The sequence below is a fragment of the Pistacia vera genome, unplaced genomic scaffold, assembly GCF_008641045.1.
Source record: "Pistacia vera cultivar Batoury unplaced genomic scaffold, PisVer_v2 Contig563, whole genome shotgun sequence".
Lineage (NCBI taxonomy): Eukaryota > Viridiplantae > Streptophyta > Magnoliopsida > Sapindales > Anacardiaceae > Pistacia > Pistacia vera.
Window position 1 is genome coordinate 781,826 of NW_022196405.1, and position 26,446 is coordinate 808,271.

Consider the following 26,446-nt stretch of genomic DNA (forward strand, 5'->3'; position numbering starts at 1 on the left):
TATGCCTCATGCTCGAGGATGACCATACCTTAAGTTTGGGGGTATTTGATAATCCTAGGATTATACTATTTTACTTATGCTTTTTGGCTGGATTTTGGATACTTCTTCTTAAATTTGAGCTTGAATTGCAACTTAATTTCATATATTTTATGTTTCAAGCCAAAACGTGCAGTTAGAGCAAAACCGAGTGGAATTGAGTTTCTGGACCCAAAATCAAGTGAATTTCAAGAATCGGGAAAATTCTAATGCGGATTGGAAGCACTATGAAGCTTGTTCCTATCGGGGATCACGAAGATTGAAGATTCAAGCAAACAAGCAAGCAGAGGGCAGTTTCATAATTTTAGAAAAGTTTGCCATGGCGAGAAAGTCTCGGGTTAGATAGTTCAATAAAATCCAACTCGATGCTGCAGCGAAATTTATTCTTCGTCGCAACAAAAACTGGAATATTTTAGTTTGTTAAAACTGTGCGTTTTAATTGTATTGGATGAGTCTTAGGGTTTTGGGGTCAACTATTTAAGAGGGACTTGTTCATTTTAAAGGGGGTTCGACGCTGTTTGGAGGGAAGAAGAAAAAAATTGGAGATTGGAAGCCTTTGGGTTCATCAAATAGGGAAGATTTTATTCTTCTTTCGTTTTTGCAGCATGTTAAACTCTGTTTTTATAGTTTTTCTTATGATTTGCCTTATTTTGAGTATGAACTAACTCACTTTTGGGTTAGGGTTTTGATGTAATTGGGATTTTAATGTCTAATCTATAAATTGATGTTGCTTTCACATTCTATTGTTTGGATTATGTATTTATTTTTGTTCTAATTGCAATTAATTATTGAGCATGATGAGACTGAGAAGTGATTCATGTATTAGCCTCTTAGAGTAAATACCATTAATTGATTGAACGCTAAAGATAGGTTTAGAGATCCACGAAATCAATTTAGGATTCCATTTAGCTTAATGGACTTAGAACTATTAACCTTTAATTTGTAGGGTGCGGAAGCTTAGTAGGGATAAGTAGCAGAATATAGCCTGAGAAGGTACATTCTACAAATTAGGGTGTTCGATTTATAATCCTTGCATGTGAACTTAGAAGCAACATAAATCATAGACTAAACCAGAAAATCCTAGTGAAGTGAAAACCCTAACCGCTGTGTCTTGAATTGATAGTGCCTTCATTAGTTAGATTTTAAATTACATTGTTGATTTTGTTTTAACTTCAGCTTAATTGTCTCCCGCAAATCCAACCATTTTTCGTTTACTCCAACTTGATACAAATTATGAAAATTAGTATTTAACATGCAATTCTCGTGGGAATGATACTTTACTCATCATTCTATTACTTGTTGCGACTAGTGCACTTACTACATTTGCATGTTTATGAAAACACGCATCAAGATCTCTTTGGCTAAACAATTCCACAGAAGTATGGTCTAAAGAGCTCACCGTATCGGGGTCCGAACTCCGGACAATGACATCCTGGAAGCCTCAGGGACTATGCCGCCAAGAACTACTGTGCCCATTGGGGAATCGAACATGCGATCAATGCTATAGCTACTTGACGAATACATGATGATAGCTCGCTTGTAGGTACTTAAAGCAGAAGCGAACATGTGTCAGAGCTTCAAAATTTGGGGACCTATCCGCACTTTGCTTTCAATTCAGGCACCCAAGGTAGCTCGCGTCGAACAACAAACACAAGCAACCTACCAAGATTTCGGTGGCCGCTACCATAAACCCTCTTTAGACCCGAAACCGCTGGAAATACACTCAATGAACCCTAGCAAAGCCCTAAAAACTCAATGTGGCCACCCTAAACCGCAAAAAGGCATCAAAGTAAGCAAAGGAAGGGAAAGAAACCTTACCGAAGTGAAAAGATGGAAGAAACTCGCCGAAAAAGCGCCATGGAAATGAAGGAGCAGCGATGGAATAAGCAAGAAAATCTGAAAACTTTTGCACAATGTGTAGATGTTCTGATGAGGTTGCCCCTTTTTATAATGGTTTGCATAGAGACGAAAGGGCGGGATTCGATCATAGCCATCGATCTACCGTGAATCTCGACCTTCTATTCGTCGAGCAATCCTAGCCCTTGGATGTGGTCACATCAATCATCCGCGAGGGGCGATCAACCATCAGGCTGCCACAATCATAACCGTCATAGCATACCGCTTCAGTTGCGTGCGTGGACAGCTGTAGTTGCCCATGTGCAATGAAAAGTAACTGCCAAAGGTTGCCGTATTAAATGCGACATGACCACGTGGAAGTTACACATATGCCCTTCACTTCAAATTCTGAATTTGTCAAGAATATCACAGTAGAGGAAAAGCCAAGTGTTGAGTACGTCGACCAAAGATGAGTCTGACTCATGAAAGCTCGATCGAATCTGCATTCAGCACACAACCGATGAAGTTCGAGCTTGATATCAAACCGAATAATATGGGTAGATGTTGTGTGTGATTTTTCCATCAAGCTCGAAGAATTGGGAGGCTAAACTTGACCTAGAATCAGTTCGACTAAATCGATTGTCTGAGCCAGCATAAGCTCATCGACTTGTAGCTCGACCTAGCACAAGCTAGTTGCGACCAATCCTTACAGTTGTTCAACCAGCTCACAGATAACTTCAGATCCCGGATATCTTGGAAGGGATCAGATCGACAACAATCTTGGTGAAATCTCAACGCTCAATCATGAAAATATCGAAGTTGAATTTTAATCTTAATTATAATCCCTTTATTTTCGCTCTTTCCTTTGTACAAAACTTGTATATAAACCCCGTCCAACGATGGAGAAGGGATTAGCAAATTGTTCTAGGATTATTATTGTAAGCTCTCAAAGCAAATACAAAGATCAATGGGCGTAGGCTCAAGAATATAACTCGTCGAACCACTTTCAAAACTCTCTGTGTTATTTACTTTATTGTTTCCAATTCATTACATTGCTAGTTACCCGTAATCACGCACACATTCGTTCCGATTCCGCCAAGGTCAATCTGATCTCTCTAGTTGGTATATTTTTTGCATCAACAAAGGGTAAATAAAATAAATTATAAAATAATTTAATAAAGAGAAATTAAATAAACAAGGCTTTAGGCTAAACTGAGACTAGGCAAAAGTTTTAATATAAAATTTATTTGAAAGAAATGAAAAAGAATCAAAAAGCCTTAAAAACTTCCAAGAGAACACTTGTCAATTGTGAGGGAGTCTCTAGGTCTGAAAATGTAATATTCTTTCTAGCCAATATACTTGGGAGGTATAAAATGAAAACTCACTAAATATATCATAGAAAAACATATATGGATATAAGGTAGTGGGCCCAAAAATAGCATTGCTTTTATATACAAATCTCTACATTAAGTACCATAGTCACAAAAATAAACTCAAAAATACAGTCCAACAGTGTTGCCTTTCTCCTCCGCTACTTGACGTCCCATCCGACCTCATCTCATCTACTACCTGCAAAAACAGTGAAACCAAAGGGGTGAGCACTAATTGCTCAGTAAGTAAACCCACAACACTTCTATTCTTTCTCCGTTACTTAGATTTTGAATTTTCTTTCCTTACACCAAGCTTCTCTATTCTTCTCTGTTTTCTACGATTCTAGTTTCTCACTTACCGATATGTAAGCACAAATAAGGAAACTAACTCAGAATAGTAGAAATGGCATGATGCATATGCACAGATGCATAAACTTTTCTATGCAATGCATTTTCTTTTCTATTTTTCTATTTTTCTTTCTTTTTCTGTTTTTGTCTTCTTCTATTTCAATTTTCTCTTTTCTGTTTCTCTTCTTTTCTATTATTTCTTTCTTTCTTTCTTCTCTTTTCTTTTATGTTCTTTCTTTTCTTTTCTTTTCTTTCTTTCTTTTCTTTTCTATTCTTTCTTTGCCGATCAGACTCGATTGGGGCATGGATTCGGAACCCTGGCCATGTGAGTGTATTCTCAAATTCTTTCTTGGGTACAGTCCTCATCCACATGCACTTCTTACGGACTGTACAAATTCTTCTTTCTTATTCTGAGGCCGCTCACTAAAGGCAGCGTGCATGCGGGGTTATTCTTCTCTGTAACTCATGGGCTCCCCATCGCAACAACCTTCTCTTCTCTTCTCTTTTTATATTTCTTTAAGTAAAATTTCATATTTGAATTGTTCTTTAATTATATTTTTTAAAACAATAATTCTACATTTAATTGCTTTTCTTTCTTTCTCTTTATTCTTTAATGTTCTCATACATGTATATGTGCATTTAAATATGCTCATTCTTTGCTATTCTTTCTAACTGCAAATGCTCAAATGTATGAATGCATTATGTCATATTGAGATATCATTATGGAACTAATATTTCCTACCAACAACATTTCCATAACAAGATAATAATCTAACATGCTCATATATGCACTTCACTTTGAAATTTCATCAAACACCTTACATGAACATACAAACCCTAAAATTGGTTACACTTTCACATATCTCTCAAGTCACCAAAATTGGAGCAAACAACTCCCTAAAGCCAACAATCAACCTAGCCGAATTTCATCCTCCACCTTTCCACATCCATTCTTTCAATTTTCATCCAAAATCCCATCAACTCAACACATACAAATACATCACTTCTTATCACATACCAATAAATCAATTCTCATCACATACTAATAAATTAATTCTCATCACATACTAATAAATCAATTCTCATCACATACTAACAAATTACTTCTCATCACATATAATAAATTACTTCTCATGGCCATGAAATTCACATATCAAACAACCTCAATTTTCAATCCATAATTCTCATCATCCAAACACACATACAAGATATAAAAAATTTCTTTACACAAGTATTTATCCAATCAAAGCTAAAGTTGGATTTACTTACCTTGAATTTAAGCAACTCCAACACTATAATCTCTCTTTGGTAGAATTCCATTTTCCTCTTAAACCATAAGAATTCAAGGCTTTAAAATTTAATCTCACATCTTGGTGCAAGAATCTTACCTTTGGATGCTTAGGATTGAAAATCTATCAAAATTGAACTAAAATCCTATGAATTTCCTTGAAAATTGAGTGAAGAAATTTGAGAGAATTTAGGGTGAAGGTGGCGTGAACTATGGGTAGAGTGGCTAGGGTTTCTCTTCTTGAACTCTTATTACATAATAATATATATATATAGTTTCCCATTTTACCCTTGCACTTTCTAAAAATTCCATCTATGTCCCTTAGTCAATTACAAAAATGCCCTCATTTTTATTAACTTCTCCATGTTATTCTACTTCTTTTCACTCCCCACTTTTTCAACTAATTATGAGTGAAAAGACCATTTTACCTCTAATAACATTTTAAAGAATTTCCTTAACACTTGTCCAAGATAACTTTAACAAAATTCAACTAAGGGTATTAGGGCATAAAGCAAGCTACGTACCTTGACGTGGGTGTTACAGAAAATATTATAAAACTCGAATCTAATACAAGAAGCATTAGATCAGTGCACTGAAAGACCGCTTTAGAAACTATTTATGGTGCATTTGGTTTGGGGTAATAAAAGATAACTCTGGTAATCTATCTTTTAATCCGGCCATTACCATGTTTGGTTGTCAAATAATAAAAGATTCGATAATTTTTCAATACTAATAGTGATTATTGTAGATAATATGAGGGGTGATCAGATTACCGAATGAAAAGGGTGTAATTCTTTTTAATTATCGGAGTAATTCAAATTTTGTTCCCATTTTACCCTTAATTAATAAACATTTTGGACACAAATGCCCTCATATATATACCAAATAACAATTAGCCCAAATGTGTGAAATGACTTCTGTAACCTCATAAATTAATTTTTTGGACAAAAATGCTTCTCACTATTTACATGAATACCACCCACAATAAGTCAACCACCAAAGACGACTGCCGACCGTTGGCCACTACCGTTGTTGGTAGTCGTCAGAACAACACACGATTGGTTGGATCTGGTTGGAAACGAAAATGGATCTAGTCGTCATATTACGACCAGGGCCAAATCCATGGCTAGTTGGAAATAAACGGCCACATCCATGGTTCTGGCCAGAAACGGCCAAAACGACGTACAATCGGCTAAATTTAGCCGGTCATACGCCATTTCGATGACAGCCGATGGTGGTTGGTAGTCGTCTTTGATGGCTGGGGGTATTTTGTTAAATTTTAAACTTTTGTTGTGGTTGGGGTGTTTTAGCTAAATTCTCAAATGCAGGGGGATTAAAAGTGATGCTTTAAATAATAATAATAATATTAAATAGGAAGGCCAATTTAGTAAAAGCCTTTCCCGATAATATTTTATTCCTCCAAACCAAACATATAAATTATATATACCTACCAATCTACCCATAAACATTTAATATAACATTCCCATTAATCTATCTTCCAATTAATATTCCAATAATACAATATTCTCTTAAATAAACACTACCTGACTCTATTGATTAATTAACAACGACAAAACAGTTCTCCTAAGCAAATTTACTCTTCGCCAAAGGACTTAAAATGTGGTTTAGGTCTTGGAATAATTTTAAAAACTTTTTACATTAGAGAAAAAAAATAGAATTTGAGTAAAAGAGCTTTTCAGTAATTTCAAACAAATAAAATTTAAATAAAATTATTTCATGAAAATAGATTTAATAAGAATCTTTTTAACAAAAGGAAGTGGGTTTTTACGTTATTTGAAAAGAATTTAAATTACAACAAAAACCCTGTAAGCTAAAATTTAGTAAAATTATATTTTTGAGAAACAAATATTAATATAAAATATGTGTTTGTTTCCCTATTCAAAATACATATTTGTTTCGATATTTTCAAAATATAATAATATTTTATTCAACTCAAAATATTTAAATTTTTTTAATCTATTAGGTTTGTTAATTTAACTAAACACCCCCAACAATAAAAGTTTATAAATTGACAAAAGCATTCCCACCCACCCACATATTCTCGGTAGCCGACCATCACCGCCGGAAGGTGGCCATGCCGAAATGGCGCACGACCAGCTAGATGTGGCCAATCATGTGCTGATTTGGTCTTTTTTGGCTAGATCCACCATGGATCTGGCCGGAAAAGGCCAAATCTAAAGTTAAAGATCTGGCCGTTGATGGCCACATTTGGTTGTCAATGATGGCCATATTTTGGTTGTTGTTAATGGCCAAATGACGGCCAAGATTCGTCAATGGCCAGATCTGGCCATAGATCTGGCTGAAAATGATGGATTTCGTCGAAAAAGGTCAGATTGACGCACTATCGGTGAGATCCAGTCGGTCGTGCGTCATTCTGGCGGCTTCTGGCCACCGTCTGATGGTGGTGGTGATTATATGCATTTAATGGGTGAGTGAAGGTGTTTTTGTTAATTTTAAAACTTTTATTATGGGAGGTTTAAATTAACAAATTTAGGAGATTAAAAAATAATCTAAATATTTTTAGAAAATATTTTCTAAAAATTTATCAAACACATTGACAAATTCAAATTCAAATATAATTTTGTAATAATAATTCATCTCAACTTTTTCAAAAATATTATTCTAAATACTTTACCAAACATAGCCTATACACACCAAAACATTATGAAATTTAAAACTCGAATATTTTTAACTATTTAAAGAATTTGAAATATATAAAATCTATAAAAAAAAAAAAACGTAATTTTATAGAAATCAAGAATAGATATCACAAAACGGCAGAAAATTCGTTTTTCACTTTTTTGTAAACCCAGATTTTGATATTAGTGCCTAAACCGTACACATCCACATTGCAGATTGCACTCAATAGACCTCGTTTGATACGATTGGATTTGATCAACGGCTATGATGATCACTTGCTGGCATGCACGTCACACGCAATAGGCTGTTTCAATTATGTATAAGGAAGAAACAAAAGAAAACACAACTCACGCGCATACATGACAAAAGACACTCGCTTTCCTAGTCGCACTGTCGGTCGGTAAATAAAACACCGTGATTTTCTCGTTCTCTCCCCGCTATCAACTCTGTGTTAAGACCACGTGTAATCTCACTTTCTTTTTCTTTAAAATTCAAAACCAAAATAAAATAAAACAAATGTATCACACTCTCTTCTTCTTTACTAGAGACTACTGTGTTATACTAAAATGAACTGAGAGAGAAACAACTAAAAACGATGTTTAGCCGTGAGATTTTCAACTTCTTGGTCAAGAAAGACGTTAGAAAAATTCTGAAGCGCAAGGATAGTGATGCTGGCGAAAGAGGTATTTTCTTTTTTCTTTTATTTTTTTTTTCTCATTAGTTTCATTCTTCTCTCTCTCTTTTTGTTTTTTTAATTAATGTAATTTATTTATTTGAGCTTGTATCTAGGTAGTAGGTTCTGTAATGTTGTCTGATTTCAGTTAATCACTAATTTTTTTTAAATTTGTTGATTTGAAGCAAAAATGGTAAGTTCTGGCTTTAATGTGTTCTGAGTTGAGGCATGCAATAGATTCAAAAGAAATCAGCAACATTTCAAAATTGGAATAGCCGAACTAAGATGGAGGTGAATTTGCATGTAAACGACAGTGAAATTAATTTGAAACTAAGTTAGCTTCAAGGGGTTCTATTTGTTAGAATTCTTAATTTTCTTGATGTGATAAAATTAAAAACCATAGTATTCATGCATGAGTTAATAACTGTAACTAAACTGTACTTTTTTTCTTTTTATTTACTTATTTATTTTGTGTTTGGGGTGTGGGGGGTGGGTTTGTTTGGTGGCGCCTCTTCCTGTGGTATCTTTGCACAGTAGTTAAACTTTTTCTTCCAATGGGTGAATTTAGGGAGGGCTCTGGAAGAGCTGCAAGCCTCTCTGTTTAATAGATTTCGGTCGTCTGAGGGTGCCAAGCGTCACGAACAACGTCTATGTGGCCCAATTGCTGCTCTTACATTCAATTTCGTGGTTGCAGTCGGCATTATTTTCGTGAACAAATGGGTTTGTATACTAATTTTTTTGAACTTGACAGATTTTAGATGCTTTTGCTTTTGGTAACTTGTTGGGTTTTTTCAGGTGCTTAAAAATATTGGGTTCCACTTCCCAATCTGTCTCAGCTTTATTCACTATGTTGTGAGCTGGACCTTGATGGCCCTTTTAAATGCTTTTGGTCTTCTTCCAGCATCGCCTGCCTCAAAATCAAGCCGTTTATCTTTATTAACTCTTGGTTTTGTTATGTGCTTTTCTACGGGCCTTGCTAATGTTAGCTTGAAGTACAATAGGTGAAATTAATGGGTTTCTATTTGCTGGGTTCTGTTTTGTTTACCAGTCTAAAGTTTTTTATTCTCTATATTTTTCCAGTGTGGGATTTTATCAGATGGCCAAGATTGCTGTTACACCATCCATAGTTTTGGCAGAATTTTTATGGTACAGAAAGAAAGTTTCTCTCTTAAAGGTAACTTCTCCTTTCTGGCATTTGTTTCGCTGCACCTTCATGCACATACAAAAATATGTATTATCATAAGGTGGCTTCTTTTACCACCTGGGATATAGTAATGGAAAAAGTATTAAGATGCTTATATTCTTGTATGACTTGTAGTCAATCTTTGACTAGAGAAGTATAATGTGCTTTGTTGTCAGATAAGACACAACTGTATGCATGCAAAAGACTGCCCTGACGGATATCCAGAGTAAAATTCTTATCATTGTCAACATAGATGATGTCCTGCCAACATAAATTGAACTTTGTGGTTTGATACATCAATACCCAAATTGTGTATGTATCTGAAATGTACAAGAGAATATTATGATTAACTTTTTTTTGACATCACAGTTTTTAACTTGATTTGTTGCCCCCTTGTCCATGTTAGGTGTTAGAGTGAAAACGGTGTATAAAGAAATGGAGCTTGATTTTATTAATTCGAGAGAAGAATGAAAACAAAAGAGGAATTAAACAATTAAAACAACTGTTCCAGGATTAACCCGACTACAATTCTTAAAGAGCCCCAAATGAGAATTATACTCCTGATGCCATGTCGTCTTCTGGTGGCTGTATATACTACCAATGTAATCTCTTTTATTCTAATAATAATCCTCCCCATTTATTCCCTTGAAATCAGCTCCTTAATTTTTGTAGATTGATTGCCCTTAATTTGAGTTCTTGAATTATCTCTTGCTATATCTTTTCTTCTCATGGAATAAACCAGTAGTTCTCTTAGTGGACTTTCCTCATCAACTTGATTGTTGGCTGAAATTAAGTAGCTATCATTAGGCAGTCCTCTATTTCATGTTATTTTGTTGTTATACAACCTATACTTCAAACTGATTTCAGGAGTCTGGTGATTAGATAAGAGAGGCTGGTTATATCTTCATTCTGTTTATTTAATGTATCAAAAGAGATTGGAGGGGCTAGTTCCTGAAATATCTATATGTTGAATCTGGCAAAATTATTCAACTCTGAATTTTCACATACAAACTGTAAGTGTATTGTTGAAAAAGGCAGAAGGTCATCCCTGGAGTATGTCATCATCTTTTAAACATTTGATTTCTTATAAAGTATATACAAAGGATTTGAATTCTTGTTTGCATGGCATTTGGCTTTTGAAACCTTTCATTTTCTGTTGTACTTAAAGACCTCTGAAAATTTTCTGAAATCTCTGCTATTATTTCTCTGTCCTTGTTTGTGGATTTGTTTAGTCTTATAGTTCAAACATATAGTTATATAAGTTTTGATACCTTAGTTGCGCAATCCTCCTAGGAGGGGGATAAATCATTGGCAAACCATGGATCAGCAAGTTCATAGTGTTATCTGGATGTATGTATACCATTTCTTTGCTTTCTTTTGAGAACAGTTATCTAAAGTAAAGCTGTTGAATATTTTCTATGCCCCGAGGAAATAGGTTTCTGGAATTTCCCTTTGCTGAAGTAATTTCTGACAAGTTTTAAGAAAAGTTGGTTGATCTGTTGACTGTTAGTCATTTATTATTTTTGATATTACCACTAGTACCAGTAAAAATGTTATCAGTTTTCATTCATGTGAAGTTCTTTCCATGAGTTTTTTCAGGTGGTTACACTTACTGTTGTGTCCATTGGTGTTGCTGTTGCTACTGTAACTGATCTGCAATTTAGTCTCTTTGGTGCTTGTGTGGCATTGGCATGGATAATTCCAAGTGCAACTAACAAGATACTTTGGTCCAATATGCAACAACGAGAAAATTGGACAGCCTTGGCGTATGTTATGTGCTAGATTGAATACTTAACTTCCATTGATGTTACTCTGTTACTGCAATATTTCAATTTTGATCTTTACCTGAGTTGTGAAATTGTCTTTCAGGTTAATGTGGAAGACAACACCAATCACTGTGCTATTCCTTGTTTCTTTAATTCCTATCTTAGATCCCCCTGGTGTCCTCTTCTTTGACTGGAACCTCACTAACACATTGGCGATTCTTATGTCTGCTTTTCTTGGCTTCTTGCTTCAGTGGTCTGGTGCTTTAGCTCTTGGGTAAGTGACATCTTTTTATTCTATTAAATTGTCTATGCCATGCCTTTTTTTGTTTTGTGGTTGAAAGAATAAGAGTTTCAGTTCCTGCCTTTATTGCATACGGTTAGTTGCGATCTATGTGTTTTCTATTGAGCTCAGGATTCATGGTGATAATTTGGTGAATTTAAGTCTGTAAGACTGTTATTGAGTCACATGATTTGAACGACAGAAAATGCTGCTCAGTGTCCTGGAAATTAGTTTGATGCTGGTTATGTAATCTTTGGCTAAATGATTTCTAAAAGAAATTGTTTTTACGATCAGCTCTTAGAGACTTGCAGTGTCAATATGTGCAAATTCCTCTGATAAGCCCCCTATCAACAAGGTTTATCAATACAAGGGGCACAAGGGCAGAAGGGTGTGAGACGTGTGAAGCAACACTAAAGGTGCTCTCTAAAAGTTGTTACGCCAGTAGGATTCAGTTGGAGGAAATACACGTGGCAGTAGAGTACATGGAAGGAATATGGGTAAAGGTCATTAGTATATTAAGGCAGTTAGAATAAAAAATGCATATACTGATTTTTGGGTCTGGTTATGCGTTTGGGATTGGTAGGTTCTATTAATTTTGGGTCGGGTCTTTTCTAAGACCCAATTTCTCTCTTCAATGCAATGGGCCTGCTTAATTAATTCCATTAATGTTTTGGGCCTGCACAATCTCAATCAGCCCGCAATTCCTCCTTCAGCCCATTTGAAAAAATACCCATGAGGAGGTCTTCTCCTACCTCACGCAAGGTAGCTGACAGTGCCTCAAATTGTTCCCTAAACTCAGTCACAGTCCCTGTTTGTTTTAGAGCTACTAGAGCCTCGTAGGTTGTCCCCTGGTGCGAAGGCCTGAAGCATTCGACTAGCGTTGTCTTGAAAGAGCTCCACGAGAGTATCGGTGCTCGGGTATCAACCCACTGATACCAGTTCAACGCACGCCTTCCATGCAAACAGCCGTTGCATCCACCTTCTCCTCTTCCTGGAATTTGTTCATCTGGAAATATCTATCGGCTCTGAAAGTCCATCCTAGAGGATCTTCGTCATTGAACATAGGTAGTTCTAGTTTTTTCCCTTTACGGTCCTCTTTGATATTTTCGATTCCCTTCAATCGATCAAGGTTATTTGATCCTTCCAGTGTCTTGTTTCCTTCTTTTCCCGTGTTCTTACTTTCGTCCTTCTTATCTCTACTCCTCGTCCATTCCCCTAGCTCAAGGAGGTACCCCTTAATGCTCCCCATTTCTTCTTTCATGTTACCCATCTCCTTCTCAATTCCGTTAACTCTCTGTTCCATTTTTGCTTTTACCATTACCCAAACGCTGGCTCTGATACCAAATTGATGGGACCCCAGCAAAAACAATCAAATATTCACACACAGAGTACCCAGAAAGTCAGGAAACAACACTGTAAACCAACACTATTGATATATATATATTAATTGAAGATTACAATAGATCTGACAATCTCCAATCAATCTCAACACAAACAAAATAGCAAGGAAAGAAAGTCTTAGCAATTCGAGGAGCTAGGGGCCTCCATTGACAACTCTTTTTAGAAAAATCAATATATGCATTTCTTGTTCTGACTGCCTTAATATACTAATGACCTTTACCCATATTCCTTCCACGTACTCTAAAAATCAGTAATGTGCTTGTTGACAGTGGCGCTTCCCACAATTTTATTTCACATGATTTGGTACACAGGTTGAGTTTGAGTGTGGAGAAGGGGAACGCTTTTGGAGTCATGGTGGGAAACGGTTTCACGATTAGGGGAGAGGGAATTTGCAGAAAAATTGCGATGAAGATACAAGGGATAGAGATACAATAAGATTTTTTTCCTTTTGAATCAGGTGGAGTTGATGTCGTATTGGGGGTTGCGTGGCTGAGCACTCTCGGAGACGTGTGTGCTAACTGGAAAAACCTGACTATGGCATTTGTCCGAGAAGGAAGGAAGGTCACATTAAGGGGAGATCCTTCTTTAGTCAAAACCGTGGTATCACTTAAAGCCATGCTGAAATCTGTACATAACGCAGGAGCTGGATATGTAGTTGAGTTCTGTGCCATTGAGAGCAAAGATGTTACAGAAGTGGAACAGATGGACCCAGGAGCCCTGGAAGTGGTGGAAGAGTTCAGCCAAGTCTTTAACCCACCTACCAAACTACCTCCCAATAGACCCACAGACCATGCCATAATCCTCCAGGAGGGGGCCAGACCCTCTAACATACGTCCCTATAAATATCCTTATGTCCAGAAAAATGAAATCGAGAGATTAGTTGGGGAGATGTTGATCGCAGGATTAATACAGCCCAGTACCAGTCCCTTTTCTAGTCCTATTTTGCTAGTGAAGAAGAAAGACGGGAGTTGGCGCTTTTGTGTGGACTACCGCGCCTTGAACAACCTCACGATCCCGGATAAGTTCCCCATTCCCTCAATCGAAGAATTATTGGATGAGCTGGCAGGAGCTACGATTTTTACTAAATTGGATCTGAAATCCGGGTACCATCAGATCAGAGTCAAGGAAGAAGACATAGCTAAGACAGCTTTCCGGACTCATGAGGGGCACTATGAGTTCCTAGTAATGCCTTTCGGATTGACGAACGCTCCTTCCACTTTTCAGGCCTTAATGAACACCATCTTCAAGCCGGTTTTAAGAAAGTTTGTCCTGGTTTTCTTTGACGATATACTTATTTACAGTCCAGATTTGCACTCTCATTTGGAACACCTTCGTCAAGTTTTTCAGATTCTCAAGGTAAATGAGTTAGTTGTCAACCGCAAAAAGTGTTTATTTGCGCAACCGAAACTTGAATACTTAGGCCATCTGATTTCAGCCGAAGGGGTGGAAGCTGAACCGCAGAAGATTGACTCGATGTTGTCTTGGCCAGCGCCCCGCACCATAAAAGGGTTGAGGGGATTCTTGGGACTAACGGGCTACTACCGTCATTTTGTCAAGGGGTATGGACTGATTACACAACCATTAACACAACTTCTTCAGAAAGATTCTTTTACATGGACTGAAACTGCTCAAAAAGCATTTGACACCCTCAAAACAGCTATGACAACAATTCCGATGCTCGCTATTCTTGATTTTGATTTACCATTTGAAGTACATACCGATGCCTCAGGGCAAGGAATGGGGGCTGTTTTAGTCCAGAAATCACGCCCAATTGCCTTCCTTAGAAAGGCTTTTTCTTGTCAAGCAAAATAGAAATCGGTGTATGAACGGGAACTCATGGCTATAGTATTCGCTGTTCACAAATGGAGTCACTATCTCATTGGGCGTAAGTTCCTTGTTAGGACAGGTCAGCGTAGCCTTCAGTTTTTAACGGACCAGCGGGTAAAAACTCCAGAACAGCAGAAGTGGATTTCAAAACTTATGGGGTTTTCCTTCGAAATTCACTACCAACCAGGATCATCCAATCAAGTGGCAGATGCATTATCCCGAAGAGAGGAGGTAAGTGAGCTAACTGCCATATCCGTGACCCATTTTTCAGACTTTGATGAATTAGCTTCTGAAGCTCAACAGGAACCGAAGCTGCAACTCATTATGCAGGATCTATTGTTCGACCCTACTAGCAGACCCCACTACCATCTTCGAAAAGGCTGCCTACTTTACAAAAACAGAATTGTTCTTCCAAAATTTTCCAAGTTCATTCCCAAGCTGCTTGAGGAGTTTCATGGTAGCCCAAGTGGCGGGCATTCGGGGTTCTTTCGCACTTATAAAAGAGTGGCCAGCCTTGTTTTTTGGGAAGGGATCAAGAGGGATGTCCAAGAATTTGTGAAGCGATGCACTGTTTGTCAACTCAGTAAACACTCAGCCCTTAAACCAGCCGGCCTTCTCCAGCCCCTACCCATTCCCACTCAAGTATTTGAGGATATTAGCATGGATTTTATTGGAGGGCTACCTAAATCATGGGGCCACGATACCATTTTGGTAGTGGTCGATAGACTCACCAAATATGGTCACTTCATCCTTCTTTGCCATCCCTATTATGCCAAAGAGATGGCAACCCTTTTTGTATCAGAAATTGTAAGGCTCCATGGTTTCCCTAAGTCGATTGTCTCTGACAGAGACAGGATCTTTATTAGCCAATTCTGGCAAGAACTCTTCAAGGCATCAGGTACTACACTGAAATTCAGTTCCGCCTACCACCCACAAACAGATGGTCAAACAGAGGTAGTGAATAGATGTGTGGAGACCTACTTGCGGTGCTTTTGTAGTTCTAAACCCAAGCATTGGTCCCCATTGGCTTTCGTGGGTAGAATTTTGGTACAATACAACGTACTACAGTTCCACTCGGATGACCCCTTTCAAGGCTCTCTACGGCAGGGATCCTCCTACTCTACTCAAGTTCACAGATTGTTCGTCTGCGGTAGAGGCAGTGAATCAACAGATGTCTGAGCGTAACTCCATATTGGAAGAGCTTAAACAGAATTTATCTGTTGCTCAAGGGCACATGAAAGAGAATGCGGATCTTCACCGCCGAGATGTAACTTTTCAGCCTGGGGATCATGTGTTTCTGAAACTCTAGCCCTATAGATTTAAATCCTTGGCCACGAAACATAATGAGAAACTAAGCCCTCGTTTTTATGGTCCTTTTCCAATCATAGAACGAATTGGACAGGTTGCATATCGACTGAATTTGCCATCAATTGCTTGCATACACCCAGTTTTCCATGTATCTCAGCTCAAGGGTAGCCTACATAGCTCCGTTCCTATCCAACCTCTTCCCCAATGCCTCACCGAGGACTTGGAACTCATGGTCCAGCCAGAATCTGTTCTAGCAGTCCGCTCTTTATTGGATGGTACTAAAGAGGTGCTTATAAAATGGCAGACCCTGCCCTCGTTTGAAGCCACCTGGGAAGCATATGGCCTCATCAATTGACAGTTTCCTCTCTTGTCCACTTTAGGACCAAAAGGGGGGGGGGGGTGGGGGGGGGGGGGGGTGGGGGGGGGGGGGGGGGGGGGGGGATAAGCCCCTATCAACAAGGTTTATCAATACAAGGGGCACAAGGGCAAAAGGGTGTGAGATGTGTGAAGCAACACTAAAGGTGCTCTCTAAAAGTTGTTACGCCAGTAGGATTCAGTTGGAGGAAATACACGTGGCAGTAAGTACGTGGAAGGATATGGGTAAAGGTCTTAGTATTTAAGGCAGTTAGAATAAGAAATGCATATACTGATTTTTCTAAAAAGAGTTGTCAATGGAGCCCCTAGCTTCTCGAATTGCTAGGAATTCTTTCCTTGTTATTTTGTTTGTGTTGAGATTGATTGGGGATTGTCAGATCTATGTACTTCAATTAATATATATATATCAATAGTGTTGGTTTACAGTGTTGTTTCCTGACTTTCTGGGTACTCTGTGTGTGAATATTTGATTGTTTTTGCTGGGGTCCCATCATCCTCTCTCAGTCTTTTTGCAGTTTGTTGGAGTAGAAAATGTAAATAATTATTGCTTCATTTTCTTTTCGCATTTTGTCCACAATGTTTGTGGAAACTTAAAACGTAGCAGTATCCGGTCATTACTAGCATCTTTTGGTCAAAAATTTTAAAGCACCTTGTTGAGTACTTAGATTGTTAGTGATTTTATCATGACCGCACAGAAACTTATTTTGCTGAGGTATGATTTATTTTAAAAGAGCCACTAGCATTTTATTCCATTATTTGTACTCAAAAAAGTTAGTGCTTTAGTTGGTTTATCTAAAGCCCTTTGTATTGAGAGATGTGTAAGTTGTTATAAGATGCTCAGTTTTAACTATATTTATCTGGAACACGGTCTTCTAATGTATCATCTTGCATGACATTTGGAGGCTTTTGGTTTATTATGAGATGATATGCATATGAAGCTAATAGGGAGGTAATTGAATCCACTTTTAAAAAGGATAATGATAGGAGACTGTATTACACACACAAAAAAAAGAAAAAGAAAAAAAAAAATGGCTCAAATTGATAAAAACACCCTATAACATTAACATTTCCAGTTAATGTTTTCTGTTTTTAAAAGGGTCACTTATTGTGGACATACAGAATGTACTGTTGGATGGAGAAAGCAACCAAAACAAGTTGCCTTTTGACAATGAAAGTAGAATTAAAGATTACTGAAACTAGTCTTGTAGGTGTAGAACGGAATGGGAACAGCATTGGAAATTCTTTTTCAAAGTATTGTGTGTGTGAGAGTGCTTTAGAAAGAATTTGTTTAGTTTATAAAGATTTATTTATAAAATTTATGAATTTATTTTATTTTAATATAGTTACTAAGTTTATTGTATTTATTGTTTTTGAAATTTTAGCACTGAAGAGTCTTTATTTTGCAAAAAAAAAAAAAAAAAAAAAAAAAAAAGAAAAGGGAATCAGAGGAAGAATTGCTAATTGGATGCTAGAGTTATAGCCAATCTATCAGGTAAATTCTGAAGGAGCTTTTAACATCATGATTTTAGTGACAGTATGATACGACCCCTACTACTCAAATTTACAAAAGGAATTTTAAGGGCAATTAGCGGGTGTGCAAGTGGGAGTTAGTTATCCACGTGGTAAGAACAATGCAATTGGTGTGACGTTGTGAGTATAAATTGAGAGATTCAAATTGTAAAAGGAGAGATTATTTTCAGTAGGAATTTGGGAGGGACTAGCCCCTCGAAGAGCTAGCTTATCTTTACATTCAGTACTGCTTTCTTAATTGTTCTTCACAGTCATTGTTATCCATTTCTTTATCAATCCATTCAAAGGTATATTCATATTAGTGCTTTCTCAATTGTCTCTAATTTGTGTTGGGATATTGTCCTGTTTGGTAAATTACTATCCGTTTGGGTTGTTTTGAGCATTGAGAATCTAGGTTCCCATCAAATTGGTATCAGAGCTTGGTGTGGGTAATGGTGAATAGGAGAATGGAGGGAATCGAGAGGGAGGTGGGAAGTGTTAAGGAAGATGTTACCAGTGTTAAGGAAGATGTCGGCAATATCAAGGAATATCTACTGGAGTTGAGGGAATGGATTAGATTGGAGGATGAGAAGGATGGGAGCGTGAATCGAGGAAAAGAGAAGGTTGAATCATCGGAGATTCATGCGAGTCACGATGACCGAAGCCGGAATCAATCAAAATCCAACAGGAGCAAGAGGAGTTAATCCCTATTGACCCAAGGGTAGATGCTCTCTTAACCGAATTTGCCCCCATCTTTGATCAACCTGCGATCTTCCCCCTCTTCGTCGACAGGACCAACCAATTACCTTGAAAGACGGAGCCCAAACCCCAAACATCAGACCATACCGATATTCTTACACCCAGAAAAATGAAATTGAGAGATTGGTTGGGGAGATGTTGGTTGCAGGTATTATTCAGCCTAGTATTAGCCCATTCTCTAGTCCTATGTTGTTGGTTCGAAAGAAAGACGGTAGTTGGCCTTTTTGTGTGAATTACAGGGCCTTGATACCACAATGTTACATAAGAGATTTAGCTGGAGTCTTGTTCTAATCTCCATTGTTGCTCAGAACTTCTATATTTTGAGGGAATAAATGTCGATTCCACAATGAGTATCAAGCATCTGATCTAATCAGACAGGTTATTATCCTCCAACTAGCATAATGCACCAGCAGGAAATTTGGATTTGAGCAGATTCATTGGTATATGGATGAGATCACCTGGGAAAAAAGTTTAGCTTGGGGTATAGCTAAGTCTAGATATACTACATGCTAAAACTGTTTTTTATTGGACAATATTTTGTAAACACAAATTAGTGGTTTGGTATAAGACTCAAGCATTTAAATGTGTTGTCCATAATTGATGAAGCGCAGGACAGCCCTGGAAAATCTTGGATACTGGAAGATTTAATGTGAGAAAAGTGGTGACAACTTAGTTGGAAAAGTGGGATAGGAAAGAAAACTATTATATGATTACATCAGTTGTTGGAGAAGAAGCAATCTATTTATGATGGAAACAGTTATAAGGAGGAGATCGAAATGCTAAGAATTTCAGCAACAAAGGGGGGAGCGAGAGAATATATCTTGAGGGATGAAACAGAGATTGAATTGAAGGATTTAACAAAGTTTCTGAAGCACTTGATATCTGAATAAGGCATTTCTTGATAAACATTTCAAATGGGCTAATTGAAATAAGCAAGTTGGGTGATTGCTGTTTCTTTAGTCTTTTTACTTTTGATTGTATTTTATCTCTAGGTTGGGTGCTCAACTGGTGGGGCTTGTGTTCAAGGGTTCCATAAAAAACATTTTCTTGCCTTCCCACTTTTGAGGACAACTGTCCTCAAATTTGATGGTGTTGATGGATGAAACTTGTTGGACTTTAACCATGCATCTTTCAGGCAAAGATCTTTACTTCTGCTGTATGGAGTTGAGGCAATTTATCCTTAAAAGGATCCTAAGCTGAACTCTTTTATCTTTATATTTTGTCCTCTTAAATATTCTTGGGATGTGATAAACCAATTGGGACATCTTCCTTGGCATGGTTGGAATGTTAGACCTTGCATTAATCTCAGCTATTGCTTTCATCTTTCTCTTGTCAAGAAAAAAGTCTTTACATCACCTTCTGTTAGTACTTTCCTGGGCTACTATAGAATTATTATGATATTTTTGTACCTTCACTCTGTTATTGGAGAAGGGTAGGAAATATGAATATTATGTTTAGGACTGGAAAGTAGAAAGATTTATTATATTTTTTCTCTTTTGGTTAGAATTCATATGGACAGATCGATAACTTGAGAGAAGCACTGAGAACCTCAGCCAGATGTCAAACTTCTATTGCTTCGGAATTTTTTTCAAAAGAATGCCTGATACATCTTTAACTACTGGAGTATGCTTCAGTGTTAAGTGATGCTAACTTTTGCTTTCTTGAACTTACAACAGTTGACAAAGGATCTTGTCATCGTGTATACTTGATATTTTCTTGAATGTTCTTTAAAAGGCTTACCAGAAAAACTGAGCAGGTTGGGTACAGTTCTTTTTCCTTGTGTTTTCAGCTGATATATGTTGTTGGAGAATACATTTAATATCTTTTATATTCTTGTAACTATGTTTTTCAATATTATTATTTGCTTCTTGTTTTGTTTTGGTATCTTAAGATGTTGGATATTGTTTTATATAGTTTGATGTTTACGACAAGTTGGTTTACGTTGGCAGTTAAATATTTGATATTGAGTTGATTTTGGTTCTCTTTCTCCTTCAGGGCAACATCAGCTATCTCTCACGTAGTCCTCGGACAATTCAAAACCTGTGTTATACTTCTTGGAAATTACTACCTGTTTGGTTCGAATCCAGGCACAACCAGCATTTGTGGAGCGTTTGTAGCAATTGCGGGTATGACTTTCTACACGTACCTTAATTTATACAATAAGAAGCAACAATCAGGTAAAGCATCTCCAAGAAATGGTTCCAGTTTACCAAAATCAAAATTGAGCAAAGAAAATGGGGAAAACCATGATGGTTATGGTACTGAATCTGTTTAACAATATGCATATCACTTCACGAGCAATGAGAAATTTCTTCACAAACTTTAGGATCATTCATTCATAATCCTTAAACCATTTCTAGGATACTTTGCTTATGTTTTATCTGAGTTTAGTTAATTTTAGTTTAGATCTAACCGTAGGTTAAAGTGCTTTTATGTAGATCGTGGAGTTGTTTGCTAATCTCTTTTTTGGGCTGAATCATTGTACATGTAAATTATTTGAGAGATTGTTTCCACAGATGCAAGCAAATTTATCACACTCTTTCATATATGTATTTTTTTGTGCCTTATTCATTTTACTTTTCTTATTGTCTTTAGGAATTTTAACATTTATCAATGCTTTTACTGCTTTGTCAATAATTGCCAGTTCTGTTGCTTATTGGATTGATTTCTTCTTCGGCCATGATTACTCCACGCCCACGGGATTGGAAATGGAATGGTTTACTTACAATAGAAATTGGAAATGGAATGGTTTACTTACAATAGAAATTGTTAATGGAATGGAATCCTTCAGGAGGATCTGTTAATGGAGATTAGAGTTGGCAATGAGTCATGTTGAAAGTTGAAACAGTTTTGTGTTATATCGCAATCGTGTTGTGTCAATTTTTCTTAGACCACGAATGACTAAACATGACACGTTAGCTTATTGGATCTAAATATAAAAACTCGAACTCAACATTAATTCATCAAATTACTCAAACTAGACTCATTAAAATCTTCTAATTTTTTTTCTTCTAATTAATTAATGAATATAATATTGAACTCTTATAAATAATTTTGTACTAGAATATTAAATTATATACCTAAACACATAAATAGGAATTGTGTAAAAATTTCATAATCATATAATTTCACATTATTAATATTATTATTTTCATTATCAAATTTCAAAGTAGTGTATAAAATAAAAAAAGTAATGTTATATCGATAATCATTTTTCATAAATATTCTCTCATAATATTGATATGAGAGCTCGTAATTTATCAGGTAGTATCTATTACGAGCTGATTAATTGCGAATAGCCAATAAAATTTGTAATTATTACGAGCTGATTAATTGCGAGTAGCCAATAAAGTTTGTAATTATGGTAAGAGACTAGAGAATTTCTAAACTAGTGTCGTTCTCATGTACAAGTATTTAGATGAAGGTCTGTGGGATTTGTTTAGGTATGCATAAGCCATAAAGGCTCTAGATTGTGTTTTGGTGCTTAGCATTTTGAGGGCAATTTTGTGCGTGTATAAGTATAACCAGATTTTAGGGGTGAGCGGTTTCGGTTATCTTGTTTTTTTCGGGGGAACCAGAATCGGAATCGCATAGTGTAGGTTCATAAAAAAAAAAAGAACCGAAACCGGAATCAGAAATTGTCGGTTTCGGTTCTCAAATTCAAGGAATCAGAACCTGAAATGAAAGTTCTGGTTCCTTACCCGGGTACCCTGTAAAAAAACAGTTACCCCCTATTAGTTTAAAAAATGACAAAAATACATTAAAAGTTTACAAATACACCCCTAACAAATTAAGAAAACCTACATTTAGTAGTTTTCAACATTTGATTACTCAATCATCTGTGTCCAATGTGACTCATAAATCCTCTAATCTTTAGGAAACAATTGAATTCAATCAATTCATCATAATTCATATAAAAATTTTTCAATCAAAACCAAAACACAAACAGGTTCCAAGCAGGTTCTAAACCGGGTACTCGCTTCAAGTTTTTTTCCCATGTTTCTGTTTTGAAACCTATGGGAACTGGAATCGGAACCGCACAGTTTCGGTTTCGGGTAGGTTCCGGTTCTACCCGCTACTTATGCTCACCTCTACCAGGTAGATTTTATTATAGTTTTGCCAAGTGTATGAGCAATTCCCTGCTTTGTTCCACATGGCTATGACCAGTTTATTTTCCTCGGAATATTTGTTCAGTGAGCAATTAAATGGTGTGATATAATTTTATATAAGAATGTGATTATTAAGATTTGATTAAGAAGATTTAATGTAAAGTACTACAAGCTTTCTTGTCATACCACTTCTAATAGTTGTAAGACAGTCCAAATCTTGTTGGATTAATAGTTTGTAACTTGGAGGTTGTAATCCCTAAAACCTTGTTGAACAAGGCCCAAGGTTATTTGAAGACCATTCAACATTTCAACAAAAGTCTATTGCCTCCATTTGAAGATCCCTTTCTCTCAACTCTTTCCTGGAGACTAATAGACCCAAGCAGTTTCATTGGGGCATTTTTTGTGGGTTATGGTATAGTAAAATGGTGTCCAATAAGACTTATTATTTCCTTGAATTAAACCTAATTAGGGGAACTTAGTTGGATGCCTTGGTTTTAATAAGCAATGTAAGCATGTTTTATAAGCCCAAGTCAAAATTTTTTTAAAATTTTTTTTCTAAAATTACAAAAAAAATCTCCCAAAATGAAATTTTGTCTGGATTCACTATTGTATTGACAGCTCTGAATATAACTACGTTGAGCTAGTGTCAAACTACACCAATCGGTGCACAAGGCGCTTCGGTGATCTCAAGTTTAAGGATCAAATGCATCACCATTCGTTAGAGGATTTGTTCCATAGACACTAGGGTTACCATCTATATGAAATCCTTTGGTGGGTCAGTCCAGTGAACTTGCCTACAGCAAGCACCCATGTGTTGCACCAGGTTGTCACCAAACAATCTTGACAAGTGAGATCAGTCACTACCTTTTGATAGGGTCATTCAACACTATGATAGCCTTACCGTATTATCTGTGCCCTTACTTCAAAATAATACTAGGGCTACGAACGTTTCTAGAATGGCCATCATATGTGCTCATAGGGTTCTCACTATCAAGATTTGAAACACTTGATACTCTCGTCACAGTTCTACCATTCTAAGGACATATATCACTACACACAATAATGATTTACGCGATATAGAATAGAATGCCTTTTATTGATTAATGAACATTATTACAAAGAGTCAATTCTACAATAATTGATTGGCTCTAGGACACCTACTCTAACAATCTCTCACTTGCACTTTAGTCAATCATTCATGTATTTAATACCAAATGATCTCAAGTGCCTTTCATGCTTCTGCTGCGACAGAGGCTTTGTCAATGGATCTGCTAGATTGTCATCAGTATGCACTTTATTGATTTGTACATCTTTCCTCTTAACTATTTCTCTGATGAGATGGAATTGTCTGAGTATGTGTCTGGACTTTTGATGAGACCGCGGTTCCCTGGCTTGAGCGATTGCTCCATTGTTGTCACAATAGATATCTATTGGATCAACAATCTTGGAAACCGCACCAAGTTTAGTGACAAACTTCTTAATCCAGACTGCCTCCTTGGCCGCATTTGATAATGCAATACACTCAGCATTCATTGTAGAGTCTGCTACGGTGCTTTGCTTGGAGCTCTTCCAGCTCACTGCACCNAGCTCTGAATATAACTACGTTGAGCTAGTGTCAAACTACACCAATCGGTGCACAAGGCGCTTCGGTGATCTCAAGTTTAAGGATCAAATGCATCACCATTCGTTAGAGGATTTGTTCCATAGACACTAGGGTTACCATCTATATGAAATCCTTTGGTGGGTCAGTCCAGTGAACTTGCCTACAGCAAGCACCCATGTGTTGCACCAGGTTGTCACCAAACAATCTTGACAAGTGAGATCAGTCACTACCTTTTGATAGGGTCATTCAACACTATGATAGCCTTACCGTATTATCTGTGCCCTTACTTCAAAATAATACTAGGGCTACGAACGTTTCTAGAATGGCCATCATATGTGCTCATAGGGTTCTCACTATCAAGATTTGAAACACTTGATACTCTCGTCACAGTTCTACCATTCTAAGGACATATATCACTACACACAATAATGATTTACGCGATATAGAATAGAATGCCTTTTATTGATTAATGAACATTATTACAAAGAGTCAATTCTACAATAATTGATTGGCTCTAGGACACCTACTCTAACAATCTCTCACTTGCACTTTAGTCAATCATTCATGTATTTAATACCAAATGATCTCAAGTGCCTTTCATGCTTCTGCTGCGACAGAGGCTTTGTCAATGGATCTGCTAGATTGTCATCAGTATGCACTTTATTGATTTGTACATCTTTCCTCTTAACTATTTCTCTGATGAGATGGAATTGTCTGAGTATGTGTCTGGACTTTTGATGAGACCGCGGTTCCCTGGCTTGAGCGATTGCTCCATTGTTGTCACAATAGATATCTATTGGATCAACAATCTTGGAAACCGCACCAAGTTTAGTGACAAACTTCTTAATCCAGACTGCCTCCTTGGCCGCATTTGATAATGCAATACACTCAGCATTCATTGTAGAGTCTGCTACGGTGCTTTGCTTGGAGCTCTTCCAGCTCACTGCACCCCCGTTGAGACAAAATACAAACCCTGATTGCGATCGATAATCATCTTTGTCCGTTTGGAAACTAGCATCACTGTATCCTCTTACAGTGAGCTTATCTTCCCTTCCATAAACCAAGAACATGTCCTTAGTCCTCTTCAAGTACTTAAGAATGTTCTTGATAGCCATCTAGTGACGCTCACCTGGATTCGATTGATATCTACTACAAGTGCTCAAAGCACATGAGACATCAATCCGATTACATAGCATGGCATACATGATGAATCCAATTGCTGATGCATATGAGATCCTCTTCATTCTATCTCTCTCATCTTGTGTTCTAGGACACATTTCTTTAGAGAGATAAACACCAATGTTCTGAAAACTGGATTGGGAGTCGACCCGACAAAATGGCCGGTTCCCGGTTTGAACGGTTGGACCAGTGACGTCAGCATGAATCCAAAAGCCAGCCACTAACATGGTTCATAAATCTGTACATAAAGCCATCAATACAATAACCAGAGCAACAACCAATCAGAAGTAAGGTGAAGTTACACCTAAGCTTCTACAAATCTATAAAAGAAGTAATATGTAAATATCAGCAGAAGAACAACCATGTGTGTCCTTTCAAGGTCGCTCGAAGTTCTGAACCACGAAGACTAGGATCCCAGATCTTAACCTGCAAAAAATTTAGAAGATCAAACATCAAGTTAAAACTCGCCCCAAATTATACAATGAAGGTTGAATAAAAACTCATCCATCAAAGTTGGAAGTTCCAATATATTAAGAATGTGGCACAATTTTACACATTCTGTTACTCATTTCACTCTTAATTTCATTTACTAGCCAAAAGAATTAAAAGGATCAAGTACGTCAGACATGGTTGTGTCAGGAAACATGGTTACTGGCAAATTGCTAGATAGATTTATTTAACGCTTATAAATAGAATCCCAAGCAAGCTCACTAATCCACACTCCACAATTCCCATTGACAGGCTCCACAGAATGAGATAGAAATCCAGCTTCCAAGTAATGGATGACTCTTGTGCAAAGGAATTTTATGACTGACGAAAATAATCAGAGATGTAACTCACCGAACAATCTACACTCCCGTTGATAAAGAAACGTGCATCTTCACGGTCACCCACAAGAGCCCACACCTTACTTCTAATAGGTGTAGATTGTTACT

At 37.0% G+C, this 26,446-nt stretch overlaps 1 protein-coding gene across 1 annotated transcript; it reads left to right on the forward strand.

Annotated features, from left to right (window-relative positions):
* Nucleotides 1-8,084: 8,084 nt before the first annotated feature.
* On the forward strand, nt 8,085-21,203 carry LOC116108385 (nucleotide-sugar uncharacterized transporter 1-like). The gene is made up of 7 exons (XM_031394635.1): nt 8,085-8,222; nt 8,781-8,932; nt 9,008-9,213; nt 9,293-9,386; nt 10,995-11,161; nt 11,265-11,435; nt 20,616-21,203. The coding sequence occupies exons 1-7, from the start codon at nt 8,135-8,137 to the stop codon at nt 20,893-20,895; spliced, it is 1,158 nt and encodes a 385-aa protein (XP_031250495.1). The 5' UTR covers nt 8,085-8,134; the 3' UTR covers nt 20,896-21,203.
* The last annotated feature ends 5,243 nt before the right edge of the window (nt 21,204-26,446 follow it).